This window comes from Nerophis lumbriciformis, linkage group LG07 (genome assembly GCF_033978685.3).
Source record: "Nerophis lumbriciformis linkage group LG07, RoL_Nlum_v2.1, whole genome shotgun sequence".
Classification (NCBI taxonomy): domain Eukaryota; kingdom Metazoa; phylum Chordata; class Actinopteri; order Syngnathiformes; family Syngnathidae; genus Nerophis; species Nerophis lumbriciformis.
Genome location: NC_084554.2, coordinates 48,393,669 through 48,417,483, shown reverse-complemented (window position 1 = coordinate 48,417,483; position 23,815 = coordinate 48,393,669). Strand labels below are relative to the sequence as shown.

General features: G+C 41.1%; 2 protein-coding genes across 4 annotated transcripts in view; both read right to left on the bottom strand.

Moving 5' to 3' along the window:
• Positions 1 to 104: 104 nt before the first annotated feature.
• On the bottom strand, positions 105 to 16,493 carry LOC133609393 (uncharacterized). Of its 3 annotated transcripts, XM_072913544.1 has the most exons (14): positions 14,596 to 16,493; positions 14,421 to 14,523; positions 14,269 to 14,343; positions 14,144 to 14,192; positions 13,914 to 14,050; positions 7,861 to 7,962; positions 7,665 to 7,777; positions 7,366 to 7,596; positions 7,227 to 7,303; positions 6,999 to 7,151; positions 3,606 to 3,669; positions 3,393 to 3,524; positions 3,202 to 3,314; positions 105 to 640 (listed from the first exon to the last, which is right to left on the bottom strand). In XM_072913544.1, the coding sequence occupies exons 1-13, from the start codon at positions 16,435 to 16,437 to the stop codon at positions 3,204 to 3,206; spliced, it is 3,189 nt and encodes a 1,062-aa protein (XP_072769645.1). In that variant the 5' UTR covers positions 16,438 to 16,493; the 3' UTR covers positions 105 to 640; positions 3,202 to 3,203. The 3 variants fall into 3 exon arrangements, with proteins under 3 accessions (XP_072769645.1, XP_072769646.1, XP_072769644.1); XM_072913545.1 differs by lacking the exon at positions 105 to 640 and having other exon boundaries at positions 1,298 to 3,314; positions 6,999 to 7,148; XM_072913543.1 differs by lacking the exon at positions 105 to 640 and having other exon boundaries at positions 1,298 to 3,314; positions 14,596 to 16,492.
• Positions 16,494 to 21,714: 5,221 nt separating this feature from the next.
• The window catches only part of LOC133609394 (gamma-aminobutyric acid receptor subunit rho-3-like), a 29,263-nt gene continuing 27,162 nt past the window's right edge, over positions 21,715 to 23,815 (bottom strand). The window contains exon 10 of the mRNA XM_061964950.2: positions 21,715 to 22,442. Coding sequence (XP_061820934.1) covers positions 22,140 to 22,442 — 303 coding nt within the window. The 3' untranslated portion in view covers positions 21,715 to 22,139. The remainder of the gene's footprint in view (positions 22,443 to 23,815) is intronic.

The following is a 23,815-nucleotide window of genomic DNA, read 5'->3' as shown; positions in this document are numbered from 1 at the left end:
TCTGCAAATTAAACCAGCATAATATCATAAGGTCATATAATACTTAATAATGCAGCAGAGATCAGAGAATTGTTGTGTATTCATTCATTCACTGGATTTGCCCACAAGGAATCACATCATCCTGCAGCAATGTTGTGATAGTACTCACCTGCCCCCTACTGGATAATACTTGGTAACTGCAGCAGACCTGTTCTGACCCATTTATAACGCTTGTTATGTTTGCTCAATCAGACAGATGACAGTTTACAACCAAAAGGCACTTACTTTAATATTTCTCAGTAATATTTACATCTGTACAAACTCACACTTGCCGATGGCATTTTAGACAAAAACGGACTCTGTGTCACAGTCAAAACTTCCAAGTTTACAAACGGTCATTAAATATTAAAAGGAATTGCATACTAAAAAAGAATAAAAATGAAAGTCATGCAAAAATTCTGTGCTTTTGTCTTATTGTTGGTGGGAAATGAAAAAGGGGCGCTACTGCGCAGCATTCTTAAAGTCTGTCCTTGCATGCGTTCATCCAATAAGGCTGGAACAACCTTTAAATGTGGGCGTTCCATGTCAAACCTGGCCTCCCATGTATTCTCCCATTGAATTAAGTACTTTCTCTTGAGCGCCTCTAAGTTTGGAAAAAGTCCTGCGGCCCAAAAAGGTGAAACTTTATATTGCACTGGAACTTTACATGCAGTGCCCATCACATTCATTATAAAATAATAAAATAAACTTCCAAAAAACTATATTCTACTCGCTTCAATCACGACACTTGAAAACATCAACAGAGATTTGGATAAAAGGACCATAATGCCACTCTCTATTGACTATCAAATATCAAAATTCACATCATGGTCTCAAGAGGGCGACCACAGCGGAAGGGGACGCGCGTATATCTGCCGTTTGAACATCCTGGACATTTACTAGGAGTGCACAAAATATCAATTCACATACGAATGGCATTTTTATTTGTTCCGGTTCTAAATCTATTCATAATTTTCAAAAATCGATTACATTTAAAAAAAAAAATAACACACACATAAGCATACACATACCTGTATGTAGATATGTACATACACATGTATATGTATGCATATATATATATATATATATATATATATATATATATATATATATATATATATACATATACACACACACACACACACATACATACACATGTATATGTATGTATATACATACATACACATGTATATGTATGTGTGTGTGTGTGTGTGTGTATATATATATATATATATATATATATACATACATACATATATATATATATATATATACACGCACACACACATATACATAGTTTTTATTAATATTTTTAAAATAAAAATTCATTTTTAAGCCATCTCCATGCAACTGGAAGGAGCTTTTCGGACCTGCAACCTGTTTTGAAAAAATTGTATTATAATTATTATACCAAGTAATACATTGCGAAAATTGGTTCCAATTGACAATTGTGTTGATAAGAGAATCGGGTCTGAACCTAATCATCTCCCCAAGAATCTTTTCTCAAAAATCGACAGTGCGCCTTATAACCCCGTGCGCCTAATGTACGGAATAATTCTGTTGGAAGCAATTTTATTTGGTACATGGTGTAATGATAAGTGTGACCAGTAGATGGTAATCACACATAGGAGATACGTGTAGACTGCAATATGACGCCAGTAAACAACACCAAAACTTTAAATGTCCCATTGAAAATAAAGAACATTACACACGACACTCAAAAATCTATCAAAATGTTTTAGTATGACTTTGAAGCCGCACCGCTTGATGGGTTGTCGGCCCATTACAGCTACTGTAGTCAAAGAGATACAAGTATTACTATGGTTTGTGTATATAAGGACCGCAAAATGGCACCCATTAGCAGACATATTAGCTGGCGTTTTGTTTCACAATATTATGCAAAACCAACTTTTCTTACCTTCTGGTGCCTGCTGATGTGTATTTGAGATCTGCATAAGTCCTGAAAATTTGCGCAAGTCCGCCACTGTAGTGCGTGCTGATGCCATAGTCGATAAGCTTCTTCTTTTTCTCTATCTTCTTGTTATGTGGACTTCATCCTCCGCTGTTGCCATTTCTAATATAAAGTAACGTAAAGTTCTAACTTATATCTCTCCTATGAAAGCGCTAAAAACTACCACTGTAGTGAGTTTACATAATTCACTCAAGGAACTTTAATTATTAGAGAGTTCCGGTCGGACGGTTTTTCACGGGACTCATTTCCGGCGTTGTTGTTGCACTAGTGAGCCACGGATGAGGAGATGCTGCTCCGTTATTGATTGAAGTAAAGTCTGAATGTCATTAAAACAGTTAGCTCCATCTTTTGACACTTCTTCCACTCCCGTCCTTGCACGCTACACCGCTACAACAAAGATGACGGGGAGAAGACGCTGCCGAAGGTGAGCCACGTAAATAAAACCGCCCACAAAACCGCCGTTTTGACTGTCAGAAAGCGACTTGAAGATGGTCTGTAAACATAACTTATGCAACATTTTGACCAAAGAACCACTATCACATGTTATGTAGACCACAAGGAAGTGTTTTACATTTAGAAAAAAAAATCATAATATGACCCCTTTATGGCGCCTAATAATCCGGTGCTCCTTTTGTATGAAAAAAGACCTAATCGGCAGTGCGCCTTATATTCAGTGCGCCCTATGGTCCGAAAAAACGGTACACATTATTATTCACATGCATCCATGAAGATGACATGCTGTAGCATGAATAAAGACACTACATCACCATGACAACACACGTTTACGTGACAAGCACTGCCTGGATTAATACGGCCTTGTCAAATTTGAAGTGTCATCTTTTTCATTGGTTTCACTGACATTCTCAAGTATTACTAAAACTGCACTCTCCACAATTTTAACGCAAAAAAAGGTGTGAGAGCAAAATCCGCCTTCATTCCACACTTACGCACTTTTGCCTCACTTACATGGGGCGGATGGGAAAATAGGAATAAGAGGAACGTACGTAACTTTGAGCGCGTAAAAAAAACACAGAATAGGGCCCCAAGTGAGGAAGTGCCCCCACCGCAACATAACACCGTGAAACACAACAATCCACTGGAACTACAACAAAAGAAGACAAAAGTAATAAAATGATATGAATAAATGTGAATGATTTTAAAGCCACACCACTACACTAAAACCACCAGTGCAAAAAGCTAATATGACTCACAATTACTGTGACAAAGGGGCAGAGGGAGATTCTGAGGCTGATTCAGCGGGCAGCGCTGACCCGTCGGACGAAGACCTCTGGCAGATCGCGGCGTAGCTCAGCTTCTTGTGAGGCTGGAGAATCACAAGCCAGCTTGAGTGTCTTCCACACGGCACACCAGTAGCAAACCAGCAGCAAAGAAGGAGCTTTACCTCACTGGGGATCTCCTGGTGGCTGCTGGATGTAGGTTCCGCTGGCTCGCAATTCTTCTGCACACCGAGCGGAGGAAAGTTTGAGACGCCGAGCTCGATGGGGGACGGCTGGCGAGGAGGCGATGAGGTTTTCTACACACACACACACACGCACGCGCACACACACAATGTCAAAGTTGCACGTAAAGAAACAAATAAGGCGTTCAGTCTTACGTGACGTAACGTTTTGGCCCCCGAACGTGGGTTCTCTCTTCTCCCCCGGTTTCCATTTAAAGACCTGAAAATGAGAGGAGTTAGTTGTACCTAGTTACATTCTGTTTCGTTACCATAGTAACTAACACCCTGTATGGATTGTACACGTGTTGGAGTATTGTTAAATAGCAACATCGACATAACTACGGTCTAGTTACACTGCATTAAAACATGCAAAGTGACTTACGTCTCAGTGCAACGTAAGCTAAAATAACTTACCGTATTTTACGGACTATAAGGCGCACTTAAAATATTTTTTTTCCTCAAAACTCGGCAGTGCGCCTTATAACCCGGTGTGCCTAATGCACGAAATAATTCTGGTTTTGCTTACCGACCTCGAAGCTATTTTATTTGGTACATGGTGAAATGATAAGTGTGACCAGTAGATGGCAGTCACATATAAGAGATACGTGTAGACTGCAATATGACTCAAGTAAATAACACCAACATTTTATATGTTCCATTGAAAATATAGAACATTACACACAGCGCTCAAAAATCTATCAAAATGTTTTAGTACAACTTTGGTAAGTTATGAAGCCGCACCGCTTGATGGATTGTACTGTGCTTCAACATTCGAGTATTATTATGGTGTGTGTGTATAGTAAGACATATTATCTGGCGTTTTTGTTTCACAATATTATGCAAAAGCAACTTTTCTTACCTTCTGGTACCTGCTGATCTGTATTTGGGATCTGTATATGTCCTGAAAAATTGCGCAAGTCCGCCTTTGTAGTCCGTGCCGACACCTAAAGTTCTTACTTATATCTGCCATGAAAGCACTAAAACATACCGGTGTAGTGAGTTTACTTTATTCACCCAAGTAACTTTAGTTATTTGAGAGTTCCGGTCGGACGGTTCTTCACGGGACACATTTCCGTTTTTACTGTACTAGTGAGCCACGGATGAGGAGATGCTGCTCCGTTATTGATTGAAGTAAAGTCTGAATGTCATTAAAACAGTTAGCTCCATCTTTTGACACTTCTTCCACTCCCGTCCTTGCACGCTACACCGCTACAACAAAGATGACGGGGAGAAGACGCTGCCTAAGGTGAGCGACGTAAATAAGACCGCCCACATCCTGAAGCGACTGTCAGAAAGCAGCTTGAAGATGATCTGTGAAACGTAATCTATGCAACATTTTGACCAAAGAACCACCATTACATGTTATGTAGACCACAAGGAAGTCTTTTACATTTAGAAAAAAATAAATAATAATATGACTCCTCTAATGCGCCTTATAATCCGATGCGCCTTATGGTTCCGGAAAATACGGTATTTAACGTATATAACCACAGCAAAAAAAGAAAATGACCATTTATTCATTCAAATTGCTCTCTACATACCAAAAGTAAGATTTGTCATTGTAGTAAAGACATCCAACAAAAATACCTCATCAGTTCCGTTAAATATGAGTATAGAACATGAAAACAGAAATATTCTCAAATATCCTTTATCATCACCCGTTCTCTTTGTTTCTAGCCAATATCTTTGTTTCTAGCCGATGTCAGAGTATAAGTCGCACCATAGTATAAGTCGCACCTGCCGAAAATGCATAATAAAGAAGGAAAAAAACATATATAAGTCGCAATGGAGCCCGGCCAAACTATGAAAAAAACTGCGACTTATAGTCCGAAAAATACGGTAAACATGCAAACGTCTAATTTAGACGGCGAGTCTGTGGGGCGTCAACATAGCGTATTTTAGCATATTTCATTATAAAAGGTCATTGTCGTTTTTTCATGAATTGGCTGTGAGGAATCACATCAGAAGCATATGATGTGTAGGGATGGGTATCGTTCACATTTGAACCGATACGGTACAAATTCCCGGTACCTGGGAATCGATAACAGTACCAATTATCGGTACTTTTGTGTGTGTTAATAAATTAATTTTTTACAATAATAATATCTCATTTAAAAATGAGCTGATTATGATAACTGTTGTCCAGTTGTTACATATTGTCAGACTTCTAAATCTAATTTGCAAGTATGACATTGAGTTACAATTACAGCTGCAAGTCTAAGATGTTAGATGGTAGTGTATAGTTTATGGTGTGTTTTTTGTTGCGCCCTAATGTTGAGTTTTTTTCTTCCCCTGATGTGGGATCTGAGCCGAGGATGTCGTTGTGGCTTGTGCAGCCCTTTGAGACACTTGTTATTAAGGGCTACATAAATAAACCTTGATTGATTGATTGATTTTTGCTTGTAATGAGCAAATGGAACAAGTCAAAATTGTCTTGGTAAGATTTGTTGAGAAAGAAAATTACTAGAGATGTCCGATAATATGGGACTGCCGATATTATCGGCCGATAAATGCTTTAAAATGTAATTTTAGAAATTATCGGTATCGGTTTCAAAAAGTAAAATTTATGACTTTTTAAAACGCTGTTGTGTACACGGAAATAGGGAGAAGTACAGAGCGCCAATAAACCTTAAAGGTACTGCCTTTGCGTGCCGGCCCAATCACATAATACCTACGGCTTTACACACACACAAGTGAATGCATTCATACTTGGTCAACAGCCATACAGGTCACACTGAGGGTGGCCGTATAAACAACTTTAACACTGTTACAAATATGCGCCACACTGTGAACCCACAACAAACAAGAATGACAAACACATTTCGGGAGAACATCCGCACCGTAACACAACATAAACACAACAGAACAAATACCCAGAACCCCTTGCAGCACTAACTCTTCCGGGACGCTACAACAAACACCCCCCGCTACCCCTTACATCCCCCCCACCTCAACCTCCTCATGCTCTCTCAGGGAGAGCATGTGCCAAATTCCAAGCTGCTGTTTTGAGGCATGTTAAAAAAAATAATGCACTTTGTGACTTCAATAATAAATTGGCATTTTTTTCCATAACTTGAGTTGATTTATTTTGGAAAACCTTGTTACATTGTTTAATGCATCCAGCGGGGCATCACAACAAAATTAGGCATAATAATGTGTTAATTCCACGACTGTATATATCGGTATCGGTTGATATCGGAATCGGTAATTAAGAGTCGGACAATATCGGAATATCGGCAAAAAAGCCATTATCGGACATCTCTAATTAAAACTTATTGTTAGCTATACTTACTACTATTGTGAAGTTTATCAGGGTATGGTGACTTGTTTAGATATTTGGACTAGAAATGAGAAATATATACTTGATGAGATTGTGAGTTTTTCCAGTGAGGTACCAAAACATGGGACCGTTGGATTTTACGTGAGTCAGAATAAGACCGGCGGGATTCGGTCGGTGCCAAAAAAGTACCGGAATCAGTACACATCCCAAGTGATGCGTGTCTTAACCTTCCTACCTTAAAAGCTGTCACCGCAGGCTGCTTATTGTACCTTCTGTTTTGATGAGACGCATTTCCTCGAGAGTGCGACCAACCCCGACCCGACCTCGAGAACGAGGAGCGTTCTTCTGAGGACTGCTCCGCTGGGTGTAAGGAGTGATGATTTGTGAGTTGATCCGAGCTGGACGTCCTCGCGCCCCTCCTGCTAGAGAGGAACAATGACGGGCGGGTCAGCCATGTTGAGTGTCACAACAGGAAGCAGAAGGTCCTTGCTGCCTACCCGTTCCTGCGTGGGACGTGAGGCTTGAAGCGAGGAGCTGCTGGGAACCCATTCAGAGCGTCATTGAGTTCAGGCGGCTGAAGAGACGATCCAAGATGGATGAGAACTGTGAGGAGGAAGTGTTCATAAGCAGACTCACCTCAGCACCGTCGGAGTATGCCGAATCGGACCAGGCGGGGTAGGCAAAATCGTACATCTGCTGGTAGGCGGCCGGGGGCAGAAAAGATTGATCGCCCATGATGTTGACCTGGGCCGGGCTGTAGCCGTTGACGGGCGCACGGGAAGCGAACATTGTGGTTTTGGCCTTCATCCTCACCATGATGGGCTTCCCCTGAAACACCTGCACCTCCTCTCGCAGGTACTTGAAAGCCTGAGGACGTAAACGCAGCGTTTTCCGACCGGACGACGGGATGCGAACATCACACATGTATAATTTACCTGGTGGGCGTCGGCCTCCGACCTAAAGGTGACGAACCAGTTGTCGCTGCTGACAAACTCACAGCTGAGGAACTTGGGCAGGTTTTCGTCACAGAAGAGTGCTTCTACTTCCTGCAGAACAAGTAACAGATTACTTTCAGGGCATGCCTGGTGTGAGAGGAGAGGATAACAATGGAGGCTGGGGCGTGTCTTTCCTCGCGAGATGTGCTGCTGGGGATCTCGCGCAGGATGAGGACGTACTGACTTTGACTCGGTCGCACTTTCAGTCCGCAAGGCGCCATCTGAACATGCGGCAGAGCTGAGGAGTGAAGAGATGTGAGCCATGGCATGAAAGTAGGGCTGAGCGATATGGCCTGAAATGGACACACCTTCTCATTCAATGTTTTTTTTTTTTTTCACGACTATTTACATTGTAGATTGTCACATCAAAACTATGAATGAACACATGTGGAGTTATGTACTTAACAAAAAAAGGTGAAATAACTGAAAACATGTTTTATAGGGGTGTGGGAAAAAAATCGATTCGAATTCGAATCGTGATTCTCACGTTGTGCGATTCAGAATCGATTCTCAATTTTTTTAAATCGATTTTTTTTATTTGTATTAAAAAAAAATGTTTTCATTTTTTTTAAACTAATCAGTCCAACAAAACAGTACACAGCAATACCAAAACAATGCAATCCAATTCCAAATCCAAACCCGACCAGCAACACTCAGAACTGCAATAAACAGAGCAATTGAGGAGACACAAACACGACACAGAACAAACCAAAAGTAGTGAAACAAAAATGAATATTCTCAACAACAGTATCAATATTAGTTACAATTTCAACATAGCAGTGATTAAAAATCCCTCATTGACATTATCATTAGACATTTATAAAAAAGAACAATAGTGTCACAGTGGCTTACACGTGCATCGCATCTCATAAGCTTGACAACACACTGTGTCCAATATTTTCACAAAGATAAAATAAGTCATATTTTTGGTTCATTTAATAGTTAAAACAAATTTACATTATTGCAATCAGTTGATAAAACATTGTCCTTTACAATTATAAAAGCTTTTTACAAATATCTACTACTCTGCTTGCATGTCAGCAGACTGGGGTAGAACCTGCTGAAATCCTATGTATTGAATGAATAGAGAATCCTTTTGATTCGGGAAAATATCGTTTTTGAATCGAGAATCGCGTTCCATCGAAAAAAATTGATTTTGAATCGAATTGTGACCCCTAGAATCGATATTGAAGCGAATTGTGGGACACCCAAAGATTCGCAGCCCTAATGTTTTATATTCTAGTTTCTTCAAAATAGCCACCCTTTGCACACTCTTGGCATTCTCTCTATGAGCTTCAAGAGGTAGTCACCTGAAATGGTTTTCACTTTACAGGTGTCATAGTTTTGATGCCTTCAGTGACAATCTACAATGTAAATAAATGACAATAAAGAAAACCCATTGAAATGAGAAGGTGTGTCCAAACTTTTGGCCTGTACTGTGTATTGCAGCCTCCTGCAATAACCATATATATCAGGGGTGTCAAAAAAATCTATTTTCGAATTAATTGAGATTCTTATTTGTATCAATACTTTCTCGATTATAAAAAAAAAATCTAATTTAAAAAGAAACATTTTTTTTTTAATGTGTTCTGTCAAGGTACTCAGGCAAATCATATTGTTGATTTAGATCAGGGTGTCCAAAGTTTTTGACTAGGGGGTCGCATTGGGCAAAAAAAAATGTGGCCGGGGGCCAAAAGCTGATTGCAAGTAAAGTAACTGTGTGTGTGTGTGTGTGTGTGTGTGTGTGTGTGTGTGTGTGTGTGTACATATTATATTAATATGATGGATATCCATCCACCCATCCATTTTCTACCGCTTGTCCCTTTCGGGCGATATATAATTAATAATATCCAATTATATTAATTATATAAGAGTATGTGAAATTTTGACTCCTACCTTGTTTACTTCCATGACGCCCTTCTTAAAGTTTTGTAATCAATCAAAGATGGATAAGAGTAGAGAGAGTGTTTTACATTTTCCCCATCACACACTCTAATGGATTTAAATGGGTGTAATTTTATTGGTGTTTGGGCGTTTTTCATAATATCTATGTGTGTTGACCTATATGCTACTCAGTGGGCCAGTGGTTAGAGTGTCCGCCCTGAGATCGGTAGGTTGTGAGTTCAAACCCTAGCCGAGTCATACCAAATATGATAAAAATGGGACCCATTACCTCCCTGCTTGGCACTCAGCATCAAGGGTTGGAATTGGGGGTTAAAACACCAAAAATCCTGCCCACTGCTCCCCTCACCTCCCAGGGGGTGAACAAGGGGATGGGTCAAATGCAGAGGACAAATTTCACCACACCTAGTGTGTGTGACTATCATTGGTACTTTAACTTTACTTTAATTGCATTTGGGTTTTTTTGCACCATGACTAGAGAAGGTTGTTTAGATTGTGTCGTATAAGTAAATGCTGTTCTATGAATCAAAGTACCTTCAAGAGTCATTGACCTGTTTTACTCACATTGTCCACAAAATGGCAGCAATTATGTATATTTCAGAGACTTACTGGTATTTAAGATTATTTTAAAAGCACTCTGCGGTGCGGTGCAATGCTTTGTTGAACTCATATGACAGTCTCACCGGTCAAATTGAAAAATTTGGACACCTCTGATGTAGATGATCATATCTGCTGTACATATTTACTTTTGAAAAGAGAAGTATTGGATACCGGTACTACTTTTCTTGCCTTATTAAATGTTTGGGTTAAAATGTTAATTTTATCAGAGCTATTTATTTTAATCAGGAACGGATGGATGGATGTAGTTAATCATAAAACTGGCACCCAATGTTATTATTTTGAATCGTTACCCTCAAGAATCAAATCGAATCGTGTGGTGCACAAAAGTTCATAGGCCTACTATATATTATTTGGTATGTAAATGATAAACAAAACGGGCTACAAAGGCGCCTAATTTGGCTGCGGACACACTGCATAATTTCCAGTAGTATTATTTTCTCACAACGGTTATTAATCTACTTGCTAATTTACTATTTATATCCGCTTACTTTCTGTTGCAACATGTTTGTAGCTACACTTCTGTAGCTAATAAGCACTTTTTCTTCTGTTTGGATACTGTACATCAGTTTGGGACGATAATAAAAATGTGGGTATGCATCCAATACCAAGTAGTTACAGGGGCAGTATTGGTTATACCAATGTTCATTCTGAAACTTCACATTTTCAAGATCATTGAATGATTCCATTTTTGATCACAATTATAATCAGACAAAAACACAGGATGGAGATGTAACAATAGCGTACCCAGATGTAAAACATCTTTTGCACAATCAGCCTTTTCATACAAAGCGATAAAGGAATGGAACGACCTCACAACAAACTTGAAAAGTCTAACAGATTACCGGTAGTCTTCATTCACAATTGAAGTTTAAAAAAGTGGCTTTGGAGCAATCAAAGCTGCTCACATGGTCACTAAGGTGGGCACTGTGATTGACACGTACACTTAATGTGTATTATATTTATCCATGAGAGCATTTTTGTTGTAAATTGTGAGGCGTGTCTGTTAAAATCATGACTGTTTTTACAAATGAGGACAGATGTGAACAAGAGCATGTATTGTCTTTGTGTGATGATGTAAATGAGGTGTGGTTGTATTGTACATTAAGTATGTGTCAATGAAAGGGCATTTTATGACTTTTTTAAATTTGATTACATGCTATAGTATGATTTTATTGTCATAATTCTATTGCATGATTTTTGCATCCCATTAATTTAGGTATACCGTATTTCCTTGAATTGCCGCCGAGGCGGTAATTAATTTAAAACCTCTTCTCACTCCGGCGCTTACCAAAGGCATGCGGTAAATGTAAGCATGCGCTAATTATTTTAATACCTCTTCTCACTCCGGCGCTTACCAAAGGCATGCGGTAAATTTAGACCTGCGCTTATAAATTTGAGTGTGATGCAAGGATACCATCATGAAAAGCACATTTAATAAAAAAAACGTTATTATGGTCTTACCTTTACTTATAAATGAAGTCCATGCGCAGCTTCTTCTGAACAAAAGCATCGATAACGTGTTTATAGAGGTCTTCCTTATCTTTCTTCAGTTTTAAAAGTCTCTCTGTCTCGATGGAGATATTCCTTTAATTATTACCTCCTGCTTCGATTGAAAGTCCAGTTAAAAAACTGTTTTATTTTAGATATGTAATCCTCCATGTTAAAAGTGCAAGCGAGAGGAAAAAATAAACGATCGCTGCTCACTGTTGCTGCTTGTTGTCACTTCTTCTGCAGTCGAGTAGTCGCAAGAAGGATCACTATAGCGCCCTCTACCACCAGGAGGCGGGAGTCATTTAATGACTCATAGTTGACACACGCAGCTACGGTATATTAATAAAACATAGCTGCTTACTGTTCTTTTTAGCATATTCAATAGCTTGGACCTTAAAACCTACTGAATAGCTCTTAATCTTCTTCCCTTTATGCGATTTTAAATTATTGAAATCAGCCTCCTCCATTTTGAAAATGATGACAGGTGAAGTGTCACTCGTGACGTGACGAGTTTGACCCGGCGGAAATTCTAGGCATATGCTAATTAGTGAATTATATTTATATAGCGCTTTTTCTCTAGTGACTCAAAGCGCTTTACATAGTGAAACCCAATATCTAAGTTACATTTTTTAAACCAGTGTGTGTGGCACTGGGAGCAGGTGGGTAAAGTGTCTTGCCCAAGGACACAACGGCAGTGACGTGGATGGTGGAAGCGGGGATCAAACCTGGAACCCTCAAGTTGCTGGCACGGCCACTCTACCAACCGAGCTATACCGCCCCAATTTTATTTTGCAAAACGAGTTTGACCCGGAGGAAATTCTAGACATGCGCTAATAAAAATAATATTTTGCGAAACGAGTTTGACCCAGCGTTAATGCTAAGCATGCGCTAATTATTTTGCGAAACGAGTTTGACCCGGCGGTAATTCTAGGCAGGTGCATTCTATATACCTGGCGGCAATTCAAGGAAATGCGGCAATCTGGTATAGAACATATCTGTCTTTGAGCTTAATGTTTCTGTGCATTGTCCCTTCAAATAAAGACTAAACTAAACTAAAATATCTATTAAATATTTAGATAGGCTCCAGCGACCCCGAAAGGGACAAACGGTAGAAAATGGATGGATGGATTTAAATAATTCCCTATTATTGGCTCTGATTTAAATCCTTTGGTTATTGCTCTTAAAGTCATCATGTGTCCTTGGAATTGATTGCGGAGTTTTTAAATGATAATGGTAAATTATTATATATTTTGTATCCTTACTGTCAATATTAGTACTGATCCACCCCATCTTGCACCGTGCGCAACCCGAGGGTCCCTGGTTCAATCCCCACCTAGTACCAACCTCGTCATGTCCGTTGTGTCCTGAGCAGGACACTTCACCCTTGCTCCTGATGGGTGCTGGTTAGCGCCTTGCATGGCAGCTCCCTCCATCAGTGTGTGAATGTGTGTGTGAATGGGTAAATGTGGAAGTAGTGTCAAAGCACTTTGAGTACCTTGAAGGTAGAAAAGCGCTATACAAGTACAACCCATTTATCATTTATTATTTATTTATCTTTGTTTAAGGTCCAAGAGCTTTATCTTACCATTAACGATTAGTTGGTACTTTGTTGGGTCTCCTGTCTCTGGCCCTGCAGTGTGCAATATGTGGCTGTTTAAATTGTGTTTTTGATTTGTTTGTCTATTTACGGTGCAATCGTACGTGCCAATATTTATTATTTGTTGCTAATTTATTGGTTAATTTAATTTCGTAGCTGTATGTAAAAATGGCACAGCTGAAGTGGCAACTGATTGTATCAGCTCTGTGTTCTTTTTAATGTCTTTATGTCCTTTGAGTTCTTTGATACTTTCTTCTTGTTTTCATGTGGTGTTTTTTTACCGTACATGTTCTGGACGTTTTGTTTCTGTACTGCACTGCATAATTTCCCCGATGTGGGTTAAATAAAGTCTATCCGTCCATTCATATCCTCCTACGGTGTGCAGCGTAGCCTGTTTAGCTATCCCTCTTCCCACACTTATAAGAAACGTTTTAGAAAGCTAAATTGTGTTTGTTGGCTTGTTGCTATCAAATTTGCAACAAGGATGTGTCATCAAAATGAATTATCATCAGAATTGATATCATTTTTGTGATCTGTATCATGCAACCCAACATGAAAGCAGATAGAAAAATACTGACTTTTGACAACATCCGTGATAAGCTGAAGGTCCACACTTATGGGCTTGACGGCGTCCAGGCCGGCCAGGGTTGCTATGGAGACGTACTGGTCGTCATCCATCTGAGACTGAAGGTACAAGTCTTTGGCCAGGTGCTCCCTGGCAAAAAAACCACAGCTAATTAACGACCGTGCAACAACAAAAGAGCATTTGGACCAATCATTATCCACTTTATGTCCTGTTGGACGGTACCTGCTGAGACAGAACTCCAACACAGACCTCAGCTGTTCCATCAGAGCATCTAAAACGATACAAAGACGCCATGAGCTCAGGCAGAAAACTGGACGTGCAAAGACAACGGCGCTTTGCCCGGGGACCTGTGTCGGGCTCTGGTTGGATGTGGTTCTCCGTCACTACGGGACACGCGTCAATCTGAGCCAGGCTGGTGTCGCCTACAGGGGGGCCGCACAGAATGAGAGAAATAAAAGCACACTCCTCGTCATGAACAGTAAGAGGAAGTGGTGCTCACCTTGAAGTAACGTCTGCTGGGGAGGGAGGAGCATCCATGGCTCCGGAGCCTGCAGGAACTTGTAGTCGCATCCGGTCCAGACCTCAGCGTCCGGGTTCAGGGTCTGCACAGAAACAGGTGGCTGAGGTCTTCTCTACCGTAATTAGCAACTACGGCGTGTGGAGGGAACGCTTACAGCTGGAGAGTTTCCTGTGTGCCACGCCCACTCACACGGTACCGGAGGAATCATGGCGCCGTATGGGAACGCTCCCAACAGAACCCCTGCACCCATCCCTCCCTGGCTTGGCGGCGCCCCTTTGGCCCATCCTTCGCATTCGCCCTCCACAGCGGGCCTGATCCAGGACTCGGGATCCAGGTGGCACCCGGAGGGGTCGGAGTCCTCTCCCAGCAGGTCCGACACCATCTCCCTCATCCCACCTTCGCACTCGCCTTCCTCGGCGGGCGCCGGGGCCTCCTGACCCAGGAAGTGAATTTCATAGGAGGGGGTGGAGGCATAAATGTCCAGCTGGTGCGGCTCCACTAGGAAGCCGTGGCCTCGCTGCTGGGAAGAAACCTCATCCAGAACACCTGTTCTGTTTGGACATGCACAGGTGTCCAGTTGGACGAAATCAGTGTCAGAAGTCATCATGTCTTCTCCATCACACACAGGTCCATTTGCAAGTTCTACTTGAGGACTCTCTTGCTGTGGACCTTCTACCTTCATGCCGGTCTCCTCCATGGATGTGGAAAACATGCTCGGGCTTGCTTGTTCCGACCCATGACGTGCTCCAGAACTCTCTGAGGTGACCTGGACTTGAACAGGTGAACTGATTGGTACACGCACGTCTTCATCAGGTTCTTCAAATGTGGACACGGGACCCCAGGGGGACGTGGTCAGAGCGCTGTGGTGGGACGAAGCAGTTAGTTCAGGAGACGGTGTGGAGACGGTCCAGAGAGAGGATACTTCAGCGAGAGCCGAGCTGCTGTGGACGACATCATCTTGCCCACTAGGACTTGCACTGATAACTCCACCTTGCAGTGATGAGAGGTCCTCCTCGTTGTGCTGCTCTGGGATGTCACTGGAATGGACTTCTTTGGGACTTTCACTGGTTGGTTTTGAACGTTGGACAGAGTCCACTAGGCTCTCCTGGAAAGTGACAGGTTCTTCCTTTGAGGTTTGAACCTTTGAAGGGTCCGAAAGCTTCATCGTTGACGGATCACCTTCAGAGGTCTTACTTGGTGGTGGTGGGTCACTAACATGAGCGTCCGGGAGCTTTCCAGAACCGCCGCTGAGGCGTAGTGGGTCAGATACGGGAGGGATAGGTGAGTAGGTCTGTGAAGCAGACGTTCGAGGGCGACTGGGGTCTTCATGGTCCAGGTCATCAATTGAGCAGATGCTGTAGAACCTCTGGGTCCTCGTTTGGAAGTCCTGACCCAGCGTTGCAGTGACAATACAGCTTTCCTCGCCATCCTCGGTTCTGAGGGATACCTGTTGAGCCGAGTTCGGGTCGCCCGTGTCAGCGTCGACTGGAGCGGACCAAAATCCTTCAGGCTTAGGGAGCTTCTGGCCCTCGTGGTTCTGAGTGAACCACAAGGCTCGGAGTGTGGCGTTCTGCACAATGTTCTGTTTGGCCGGACTCTGGCTGAGCACCTCCATATAGGGAGCCGGGTCACAGCTGTGCGCGGGGGAGTGGGTCAGGCCTGCTTCAGATCCCGGGTCCTCTTGTACGCTTGTGCCGGCCGAGATAAGAATAGCCAAATCCTCCTTGTGAGAGACCGCTGCTCGGTGGTTCTTCTCACGAACAATCACACGCGCTTTTTTGTCAAGTTCTGGATGACCTTGGTCGTAGTCGGGGGGGTTCCGCTGGGCCGGCCCGGCTTCTTCCTCCTCCAGGCACACATGCTGAGCCATGGCCACAGCCTGTTGCCTCACTTGCTCCACGGACTCGTGGAGGCCGTCCTGGGTGGGGGGATGCAGCAGGCTGCTGGTCTCGGTGGTCTGGCCCGGCCCGGCTTCCTTGCTAAAGCAGCAGCCCATCTTCTTCAGAGAAAGTACACACAAGAGGACGCAAGATGAGCAGGTCCTCACGTGGGCTCGCTCTCACGCAGAAAGAAAAAGAGCCTCTACTCCCCACCCGGCCTTATTCCTCCCCTACGATCTCCCCTCCCTTGGACCCTCACCCAGAATAGCACATGTGAAGGGGTTCACATGTCCCTGTCACTCAACACTCCACTACGTGTGTGTGTGTGCCCCCGCAGGCCTATACAGTGAGCCAGGTCAGCACATGGTCCAGTGGCCCCCAATCACAGCGCAGGACAACAGCACAGACCCCTCCCACCAAGTCCCACCATTCAACTCTCATCCCTCCCCCGCTGGCACCTTTCTCTTTCATTTACCCAACTTTAGCCCCTCCCACTCTGCACAAAGCTTCCTCTACAGTACATGTATGACTATTATTCTATGCGCTTTAAGCTCGTTGCTGTGGGAAGTGGGTTCCAATCTGAAGTCATGTGACTATGGGGACCACAGTCACCTTGGAGACTGGACAGGAAGCAGTCAAAATGATAACAACACATTAAGTAAATAAATGCAAACACAGTACTTCAAACAACTTTGTTTTGTTAAAATAATCAAATTGCTCTGAAAAAGTGACCTTTATTAGAATGAGCATCAAAATGATCATGTAATTATGTTCATGTTAAATCAAACCTAAACACATTAGCGAATGCAGGGGGGACCAAACTTCTTACACTGAGGGGCGTACACTGCGGAGGCCATTTTGATATTTTTTATTTTAAATTTTTTTTTTTAAACCTTTAGGGCTCCCTCAAGTTTGGTGCCGGGGGTCTCAGTCATAAAACTGTTAAAAACAAGTCTTTTTTTTTTTTTTTTTTTTTTTCAACGCTTAAATCTGTAGATCAATTTCAGGTCTGTTGGTATAAAGTTTAACATTTTATAAAAATGTTTTATGCTCTATTTGTTAAAGAAAATCGATTTGTTTATGGCAAAAACACACAATATGCAACATTTCCCCCCCAAAAAATTTCATAGTAGAATATTTTGATGTGAAGTAATTGGAACCTGAAATAGGTCAATAATTCATAACAACCTTGATTTTATTATATTTTTTGAACAATGACAGTTTGAAAAAAAATCACTAAAATCAAAGGGGTTATTTCTTAATATTGTTAAAAATAAGGCATATTTGTTATTTTATTTTACTTTCAACGCTTCAATTTCTACGTAAACTTCAGATCTATCCATTGATTATACATTTTTGTTATTTTTTTAATGTTTGTTTGTTTGATGCCCTTTTTGTCAAAGAAAACTTTGTTTTTTATGGCCAACACAAAATATATTTCAAAGTGGAAAATTTCAAATGAGTTAACTGGCAACTTCAATAGATAACAAATATTCATAACATTGTTATTATTTGGTGAGCAATGACAGGTTCAAAGTAAAAAAAAAACAACCTGCATGGTGGCTTTGTGTTGTTAGAGTCAACAATTAAACTTTTTATCGTTTCTTTTCTTCCACTTTTTAGTTTTTTTATAATAGTATTTTTAGGATGTAATGTGCCGCGGGTCGTTAAAAAGTAGCTGGGGGCCGCAAATGGCCCTTGGAGCGTACTTTGGGACACCTCTGAGCTAAAGCTAGGGATGCGCGATACCACTGATTTTCTTAAACAGTGAAATAGTCAGGCTGGTATCGGTGATACTGATCTGATACATTGTACAAATATACCTAATGTGTCTGATAAAATGTAACAAAGAGTTTATTTCAAGTGTTTCTGATTTTGGGAAATCATCATAATATATGTATAATATATTTATATTATCCCCCCCCCCCCCCACACACACACACACACACACACGCTACAAGGTGTGTGTGTGGGGGGCTGGGTTTGGTGGTAGCGGGGGTGTACTTTGTAGCGTCCCGGAAGAGTTAGTGCTGCTAAGGGTTCTGGGTATTTGTTCTGTTGTGTTTATGTTGTGTTACGGTGCTGATGTTCTCCCAAAATGTGTTTGTCATTCTTGTTTGGTGTGGATTCACAGTGTGGCGTATATTTCTAACAGTGTTAAAGTTGTTTATACGGCCACCCTTAGTGTAACCTGTATCGCTGTTGATCAAGTATGCTTTGCATTCACGTGTGTGTGTACAGAAGCCGCACATATCTCGTGACTGGGCCGGCACATTGTTAGAATGGATGAAAAGCGGACGTGACGACAGCTCGTAGAGTACGTTAAAGGCAGTGCCTTTAAGGCACGCCCCCAAGACTGTGGTGCGGGTAGACTATGAGATATAATGATTGATGAACACCTTCGTTCGATAATGAAGGTTGCCTCAGCTCAAAGCCTGAGCCCCGACATTAATGAACTAGCATCCAAGAAAAGATGGCAGGTATCTGGCTTGGGCACATCAGATTAGATCAGTGTGTTGCAAACTGAGCAGTTTAAAGTCCTGAATGGTTGGTTTATTCATTGTTATTTTATTTTAAAATTTATTAGCCTGTGGAAAAAGTTAATGTTGATATTTACCTCAGAAGGCTGCAAATTTAAAAAAGGCATTCACATTTTATTTAAATTGTATTTGATATGCCATTGATATTTTTTAATTATTATTATTATTATTTGAAACTCGATTTTGCATGTCACTATAAAGTTATATAAGCCTTGCTTGTTCAATATTCAATGCAAAACTTGTTTGGGTCCCTATTAAAAGGTTAATTTGTTCAACCTTGGCCTGCGGCTTTGTTCAGTTTTAAATTTTGGCCCACTCTGTATTTGAGTTTGACACCCCTGCTGTATAGTGTTTATTGTCTAGTGTGAGCAAACTGTGGTGCCGAATTTCCCCCAGGGATCAATAAAGGGCGAAACAAATAATGGCGTCATTCTGCACTGAATGTGTTACCTGATTTATAATCAACTCTGTATAGAGTCACAAATACACTTGCTGCTTTGTAATACTCTATGACTCAATTCAATTGCCAGTCATTTTCTGAAATGAACAAATAAATGACAGCCTGAATGACTGAGCATAGAACAGTGCCACTGCACATGCGCAGTGTGTACTGCAAGAAAAAGTAGTTTCCACTAATCGTTTTAAATTTCGACAAGATCTCATTAATTTAGTTACTTTACACCGTGTTCCTTCTAATGATATCCGTTATCTCTAATAACTAAAGTAACAATATTTTGATTTGAGAATCGACATTAGAATACATGGATCTGGTATCGGCGGCGCCGATTTTCGGCATCGATCCGCCCATCACGTGCAAAAGCTCGTTAGCATCGTCAGTTTCCTGCTGTATCAGCGACACTTGTTAAGAAGACAAAAGATAAGCCCTTTAAAACGACTTTGAAGTGATGCTAAGGGTGCTAATTTACAGGATTTGGGGGAAAAACACACAGTTAGGTGTCAGCGTCTTTGATTGATGTAGCCTAGCTTGCTAGTTAGCCGCCAGCTAACGTTAGCGGCGAGCTGGCGACATGCCTCGAATTAAACCAGATAAAATATGTACCATTTCTCTGTCGTTGATGTGAAACTTGTCATTTTTGGCGCATATTTGTGTCAGAAACTCACTTGTGAAACTCTTCCAAGTGATGAGGCGGCTGCGCGGGTTCCCGTGGCTTAATTGTTATCATTTCGTTGCGCGTGCGCAGTTGACTGACGCCGCCATTGAAAAAAAAAATGAAAAAAAGCCATGAGCTACTATGGCAACAGTAATGACCGCAAATCGTTTTTAAATGCCGTAAACAATGATATCGCTGGAGTTTTGTATTTACCAACCGAGTTTATTTAAAATATGCCACATTTTTTAGTAGCACTTTCATTTTTTTTTTTTTTTTTTTCAGGGAATGACATAAAAAAGTACAAAGTTGACAACACATATTATAAATTAATATAGTGCAAAAGGTAATGTATAGTATGTAATGCGTGATTGTCCAGTTTTGCCTGAAAGGGAGTGGGAAGAAGATAATGTATTTAATCCCACCCCCAGTTCTCCATTCAGTGATTATTCACATGAGTTTCACTCTTACTTTGTTCAATGATTATAATTACAGATGTTGTATCATAGTGGCATTACCACAGGTAACAATAATTATTACACTGTAACAATTTGTATCAACAATGTAGGAATAATGAATATACCAACAATGGTAATAGACAACACAGCAATAATAGTAATAGATAAAATACCAACAATGGTAATAGACAACATAGCAACAATGGTAAGGAAACATTGAGCACATGTTAACACTTTGAGACAGAGTACAACAGCAGGTCAAATTAAAGACCCTCATCTCTATATTTGAACCAGACCCCGTTTGTATAATAGTTCAAATCGATTAATAGTTTGGCATTGCTTGTGTTGAAAGTCCAGTTTGTTCCTTAGTTTTACTCCGCATACAGACACACAAAAACGTTTACGAGTGATTTGAGCTCTCGGCAATAATCATACTTGCCAACCCTCCCGAATTTTCCGGGAGACTCCAGAAATTCAGCGCCTCTCCCGAAAACCTCCCGGGACAAATATTCTCCCGAAAATCTCCCGATTTTGGAAGCCACGCCCCCTCCAGCTCCATGCGGACCTGAGTGAGGACAGCCTTTTTTCATGACGGGAGGACAACAGGGTGACAAGAACTAAATCATCCAGACTAGAGATAAATTGTATTATTATGTTTATCTTACCTAAAAATAAATATATTTATTAATTAAAAAAAAAAAACTAAATACATTTTTACTATATTTTGCTAAAAACATCAAAATTAATTGTATTTTTAATTTGTATTTTTTCTTGACTCCTTATTACATCCAGCCATAGAATTATACATTAAAATAAACATATTTGAAATAATTGATTTTAAATTATCATAATAATTCATTTAAAATGACCATATTTCATTATTAAAATAATTGCTTGTTTATCAACAACTTTAGCATTTTATTCATTACATTTTGAAACTCTCAGAAGCCAAGTTATGTTATATTCCTTAATATTTATTTATGCAAGTTTGAAGTATCAATTATCTAAACACAGTTTGTTTGCATATTTTCAGGATGTAGATATATATATATGAAATACTTGACTTGGTGAATTCTAGCTGTCAATATACTCCTCCCCTCTTAACCACGCCCCACCCCACCCCCGACCACGCACCCACCCCCCACCTCCCGAAATCGGAGATGTCAAGGTTGGCAAGTATGGCAATAAGAATTATCCAAAGCCTCTCAAGTTATGAGCCTGCACTCGTCTTATAAAAAAACGTAGATTAGGCGGCAATAATTTGTTAAATGCTTTATATAAGATTATTAATGTATTATATTTAACAAGGTCATCAAATTTGAGCAACTTTGATTGCATAAACAGATTATGAGTATGTTCTAATAAACCAACGTTGTGAATGATCCGCACTGCTCTTTTCTGTAACATGATCAGAGAATGAATTGTGTTGTGGTAAGTATTCCCCCCATACGTCAACACAATATGTAAGGTATGGGAGATACTTTGATGAGCATGTGATAAGAATTAAGACTCTTTGAAAAAGTAGGTTTATTTTAGTTGCGTAATTCCCCCTCAAAATGAGAATATTCAAGTATGAACAAAAATGAAAAAATGACATGTAGTGTAATCTGGTTGGCATGGTGACCGCCTCACAGTCTGAAGATCCACTTTGAAATCTCTGTTGGAGCATTTATGGATAATTAGTTTGGGTGTTATCTCCAGGTACTCCAGCTCAGGAGTAGAGGCCCCAGTAGATGGTGTTGAAGAGGAGGTAGGACAGCGGGAAGGCCAGGCGGGAGTACGAGTCAATCATGTAACTGTTGCTCACCAGGAGGTCCACGTTCTCCCGCACCGAGCGCTGCCGGTGAAGGCGGGTCCCCACCGGGGGGTGTGTGTTGTGCAGCGGCGAGGGCGCCGTGAGGGGGTCAGAGGTCGGGGCCTGAGCCAGGCGGGGGAACGGTGTCAGCTCCAGCTCGTTGTCGTGGAAACAGCCGTCGAAGGCCATGGCCTGGCTGGCGTTGAAGGTGGACGGAAGCTGGTAGGACACACACACACGACCTGTTAGCTCCTTGCTAATTTGTTAGCACGGATCTAAATTGTGACATATTGGATTATTTTAGTGAATAAAGTGTTTTATTGCTGTGGATTCTGGGCAAATTGCGCACTTAATTTTAAATTCCATAGCCAGGATGTGACTAAAAGTAGGTAAGATTGTAGTTTTGCCTCATCAACCCTCACTTAAAGCATGAGTGAAGAAGGCACTACCTACCTGATAAGTCCGAAAAAGAGAGATGAGCAATGTTCCCTCTAATGTTTCATGTGTGTGAGCAAAGGCAAAAACTCCCTGAGCATTGAGTGGAGCCCATGTGAGCAACATCAGACGTGCACACTGTGGCTACACCAGCAGCACACCTGTCCCAAACCTCACTAAATAACAAGTTCAATCTCCATACATCCATTTTCTACCGCTTGTCCCTTTCGGTGTCGCGGGGGGTGCTGGAGCCTATCTCAGCTGCATTTGGGCGGAAGGCGGCGTACACCCTGGACAAGTCGCTACCTCATCGCAGAGCCAACACAGATAAACAGACAACATTCTCTTATTATTATAATCAAATGACAGCAGTCATTTCCATTTCTAATATAAGTGTTTAGGCCCACTTACAATGACAATAACAAAAAATATTGTTTTTCATGAACTGTGTACTTGTATTGTTTGTCTGGGTCAGGGGTCGGCAACCCAAAATGTTGAAAGAGCCATATTGGACCAAAAATACAAAAAACAAATCTGTCTGGAACGGCAAAAAAATTAAAAGCCATATTACATACAGATAGTGTGTCGTGGGATATAAATTGAATTAAGAGGACTTAAAGGAAACTAAATGACCTCAAATATACCTACAAATGAGGCATTATGATGCAATATGTACATATAGCTAGCCTAAATAGCATGTTAGCATCGATTAGCTTGCAGTCATGCAGTGACCAAATATGTCTGATTAGCACTCCAACAAGTCAATAACATCAACAAAACTCACCTTTCATGCACAACCTTAAAAGTTTTGTGGACAAAATGAGACAGAAAAAGAAGTGGCATAAAACACATCCTAGAAAGTCGGAGAAAGTTATACATGTAAACAAACTACGGTGAGTTCAAGGACCGCCAAAATTAGTAGGACAAAACGGCGCTCGCCAAATACTCGAATCAGTGAAGCATGTTTAATACAAACAATGTGCTTTATAACAATTAGGGAGGTTAGTGTCATGTTTGTCCTCCTACAGAAACCATATTAAAACAAAAAATAGATTGTTTTCTCCTCATCTTTTTCCATTTTTCATACATTTCTGAAAAAGCTCCAGAGAGCCACTAGGGCGGCGCTAAAGAGCCGCATGCGGCTCTAGAGCCGCGGG

Excerpts from the sequence above, each read along its gene's own strand:
- LOC133609393 (XM_072913544.1), bottom strand. The coding sequence starts at position 16,437 with ATGGGCTGCTGCTTTAGCAAGGAAGCCGGGCCGGGCCAGACCACCGAG. Across the intron at positions 14,051-14,143 it reads TTGGAGTTCTGTCTCAGCAG|GGAGCACCTGGCCAAAGACT; the intron begins GTACCGTCCAAC and ends TTTTTTTGCCAG. Across the intron at positions 7,152-7,226 it reads CACGTCCCACGCAGGAACGG|CAGGAGGGGCGCGAGGACGT; the intron begins GTAGGCAGCAAG and ends GTTCCTCTCTAG.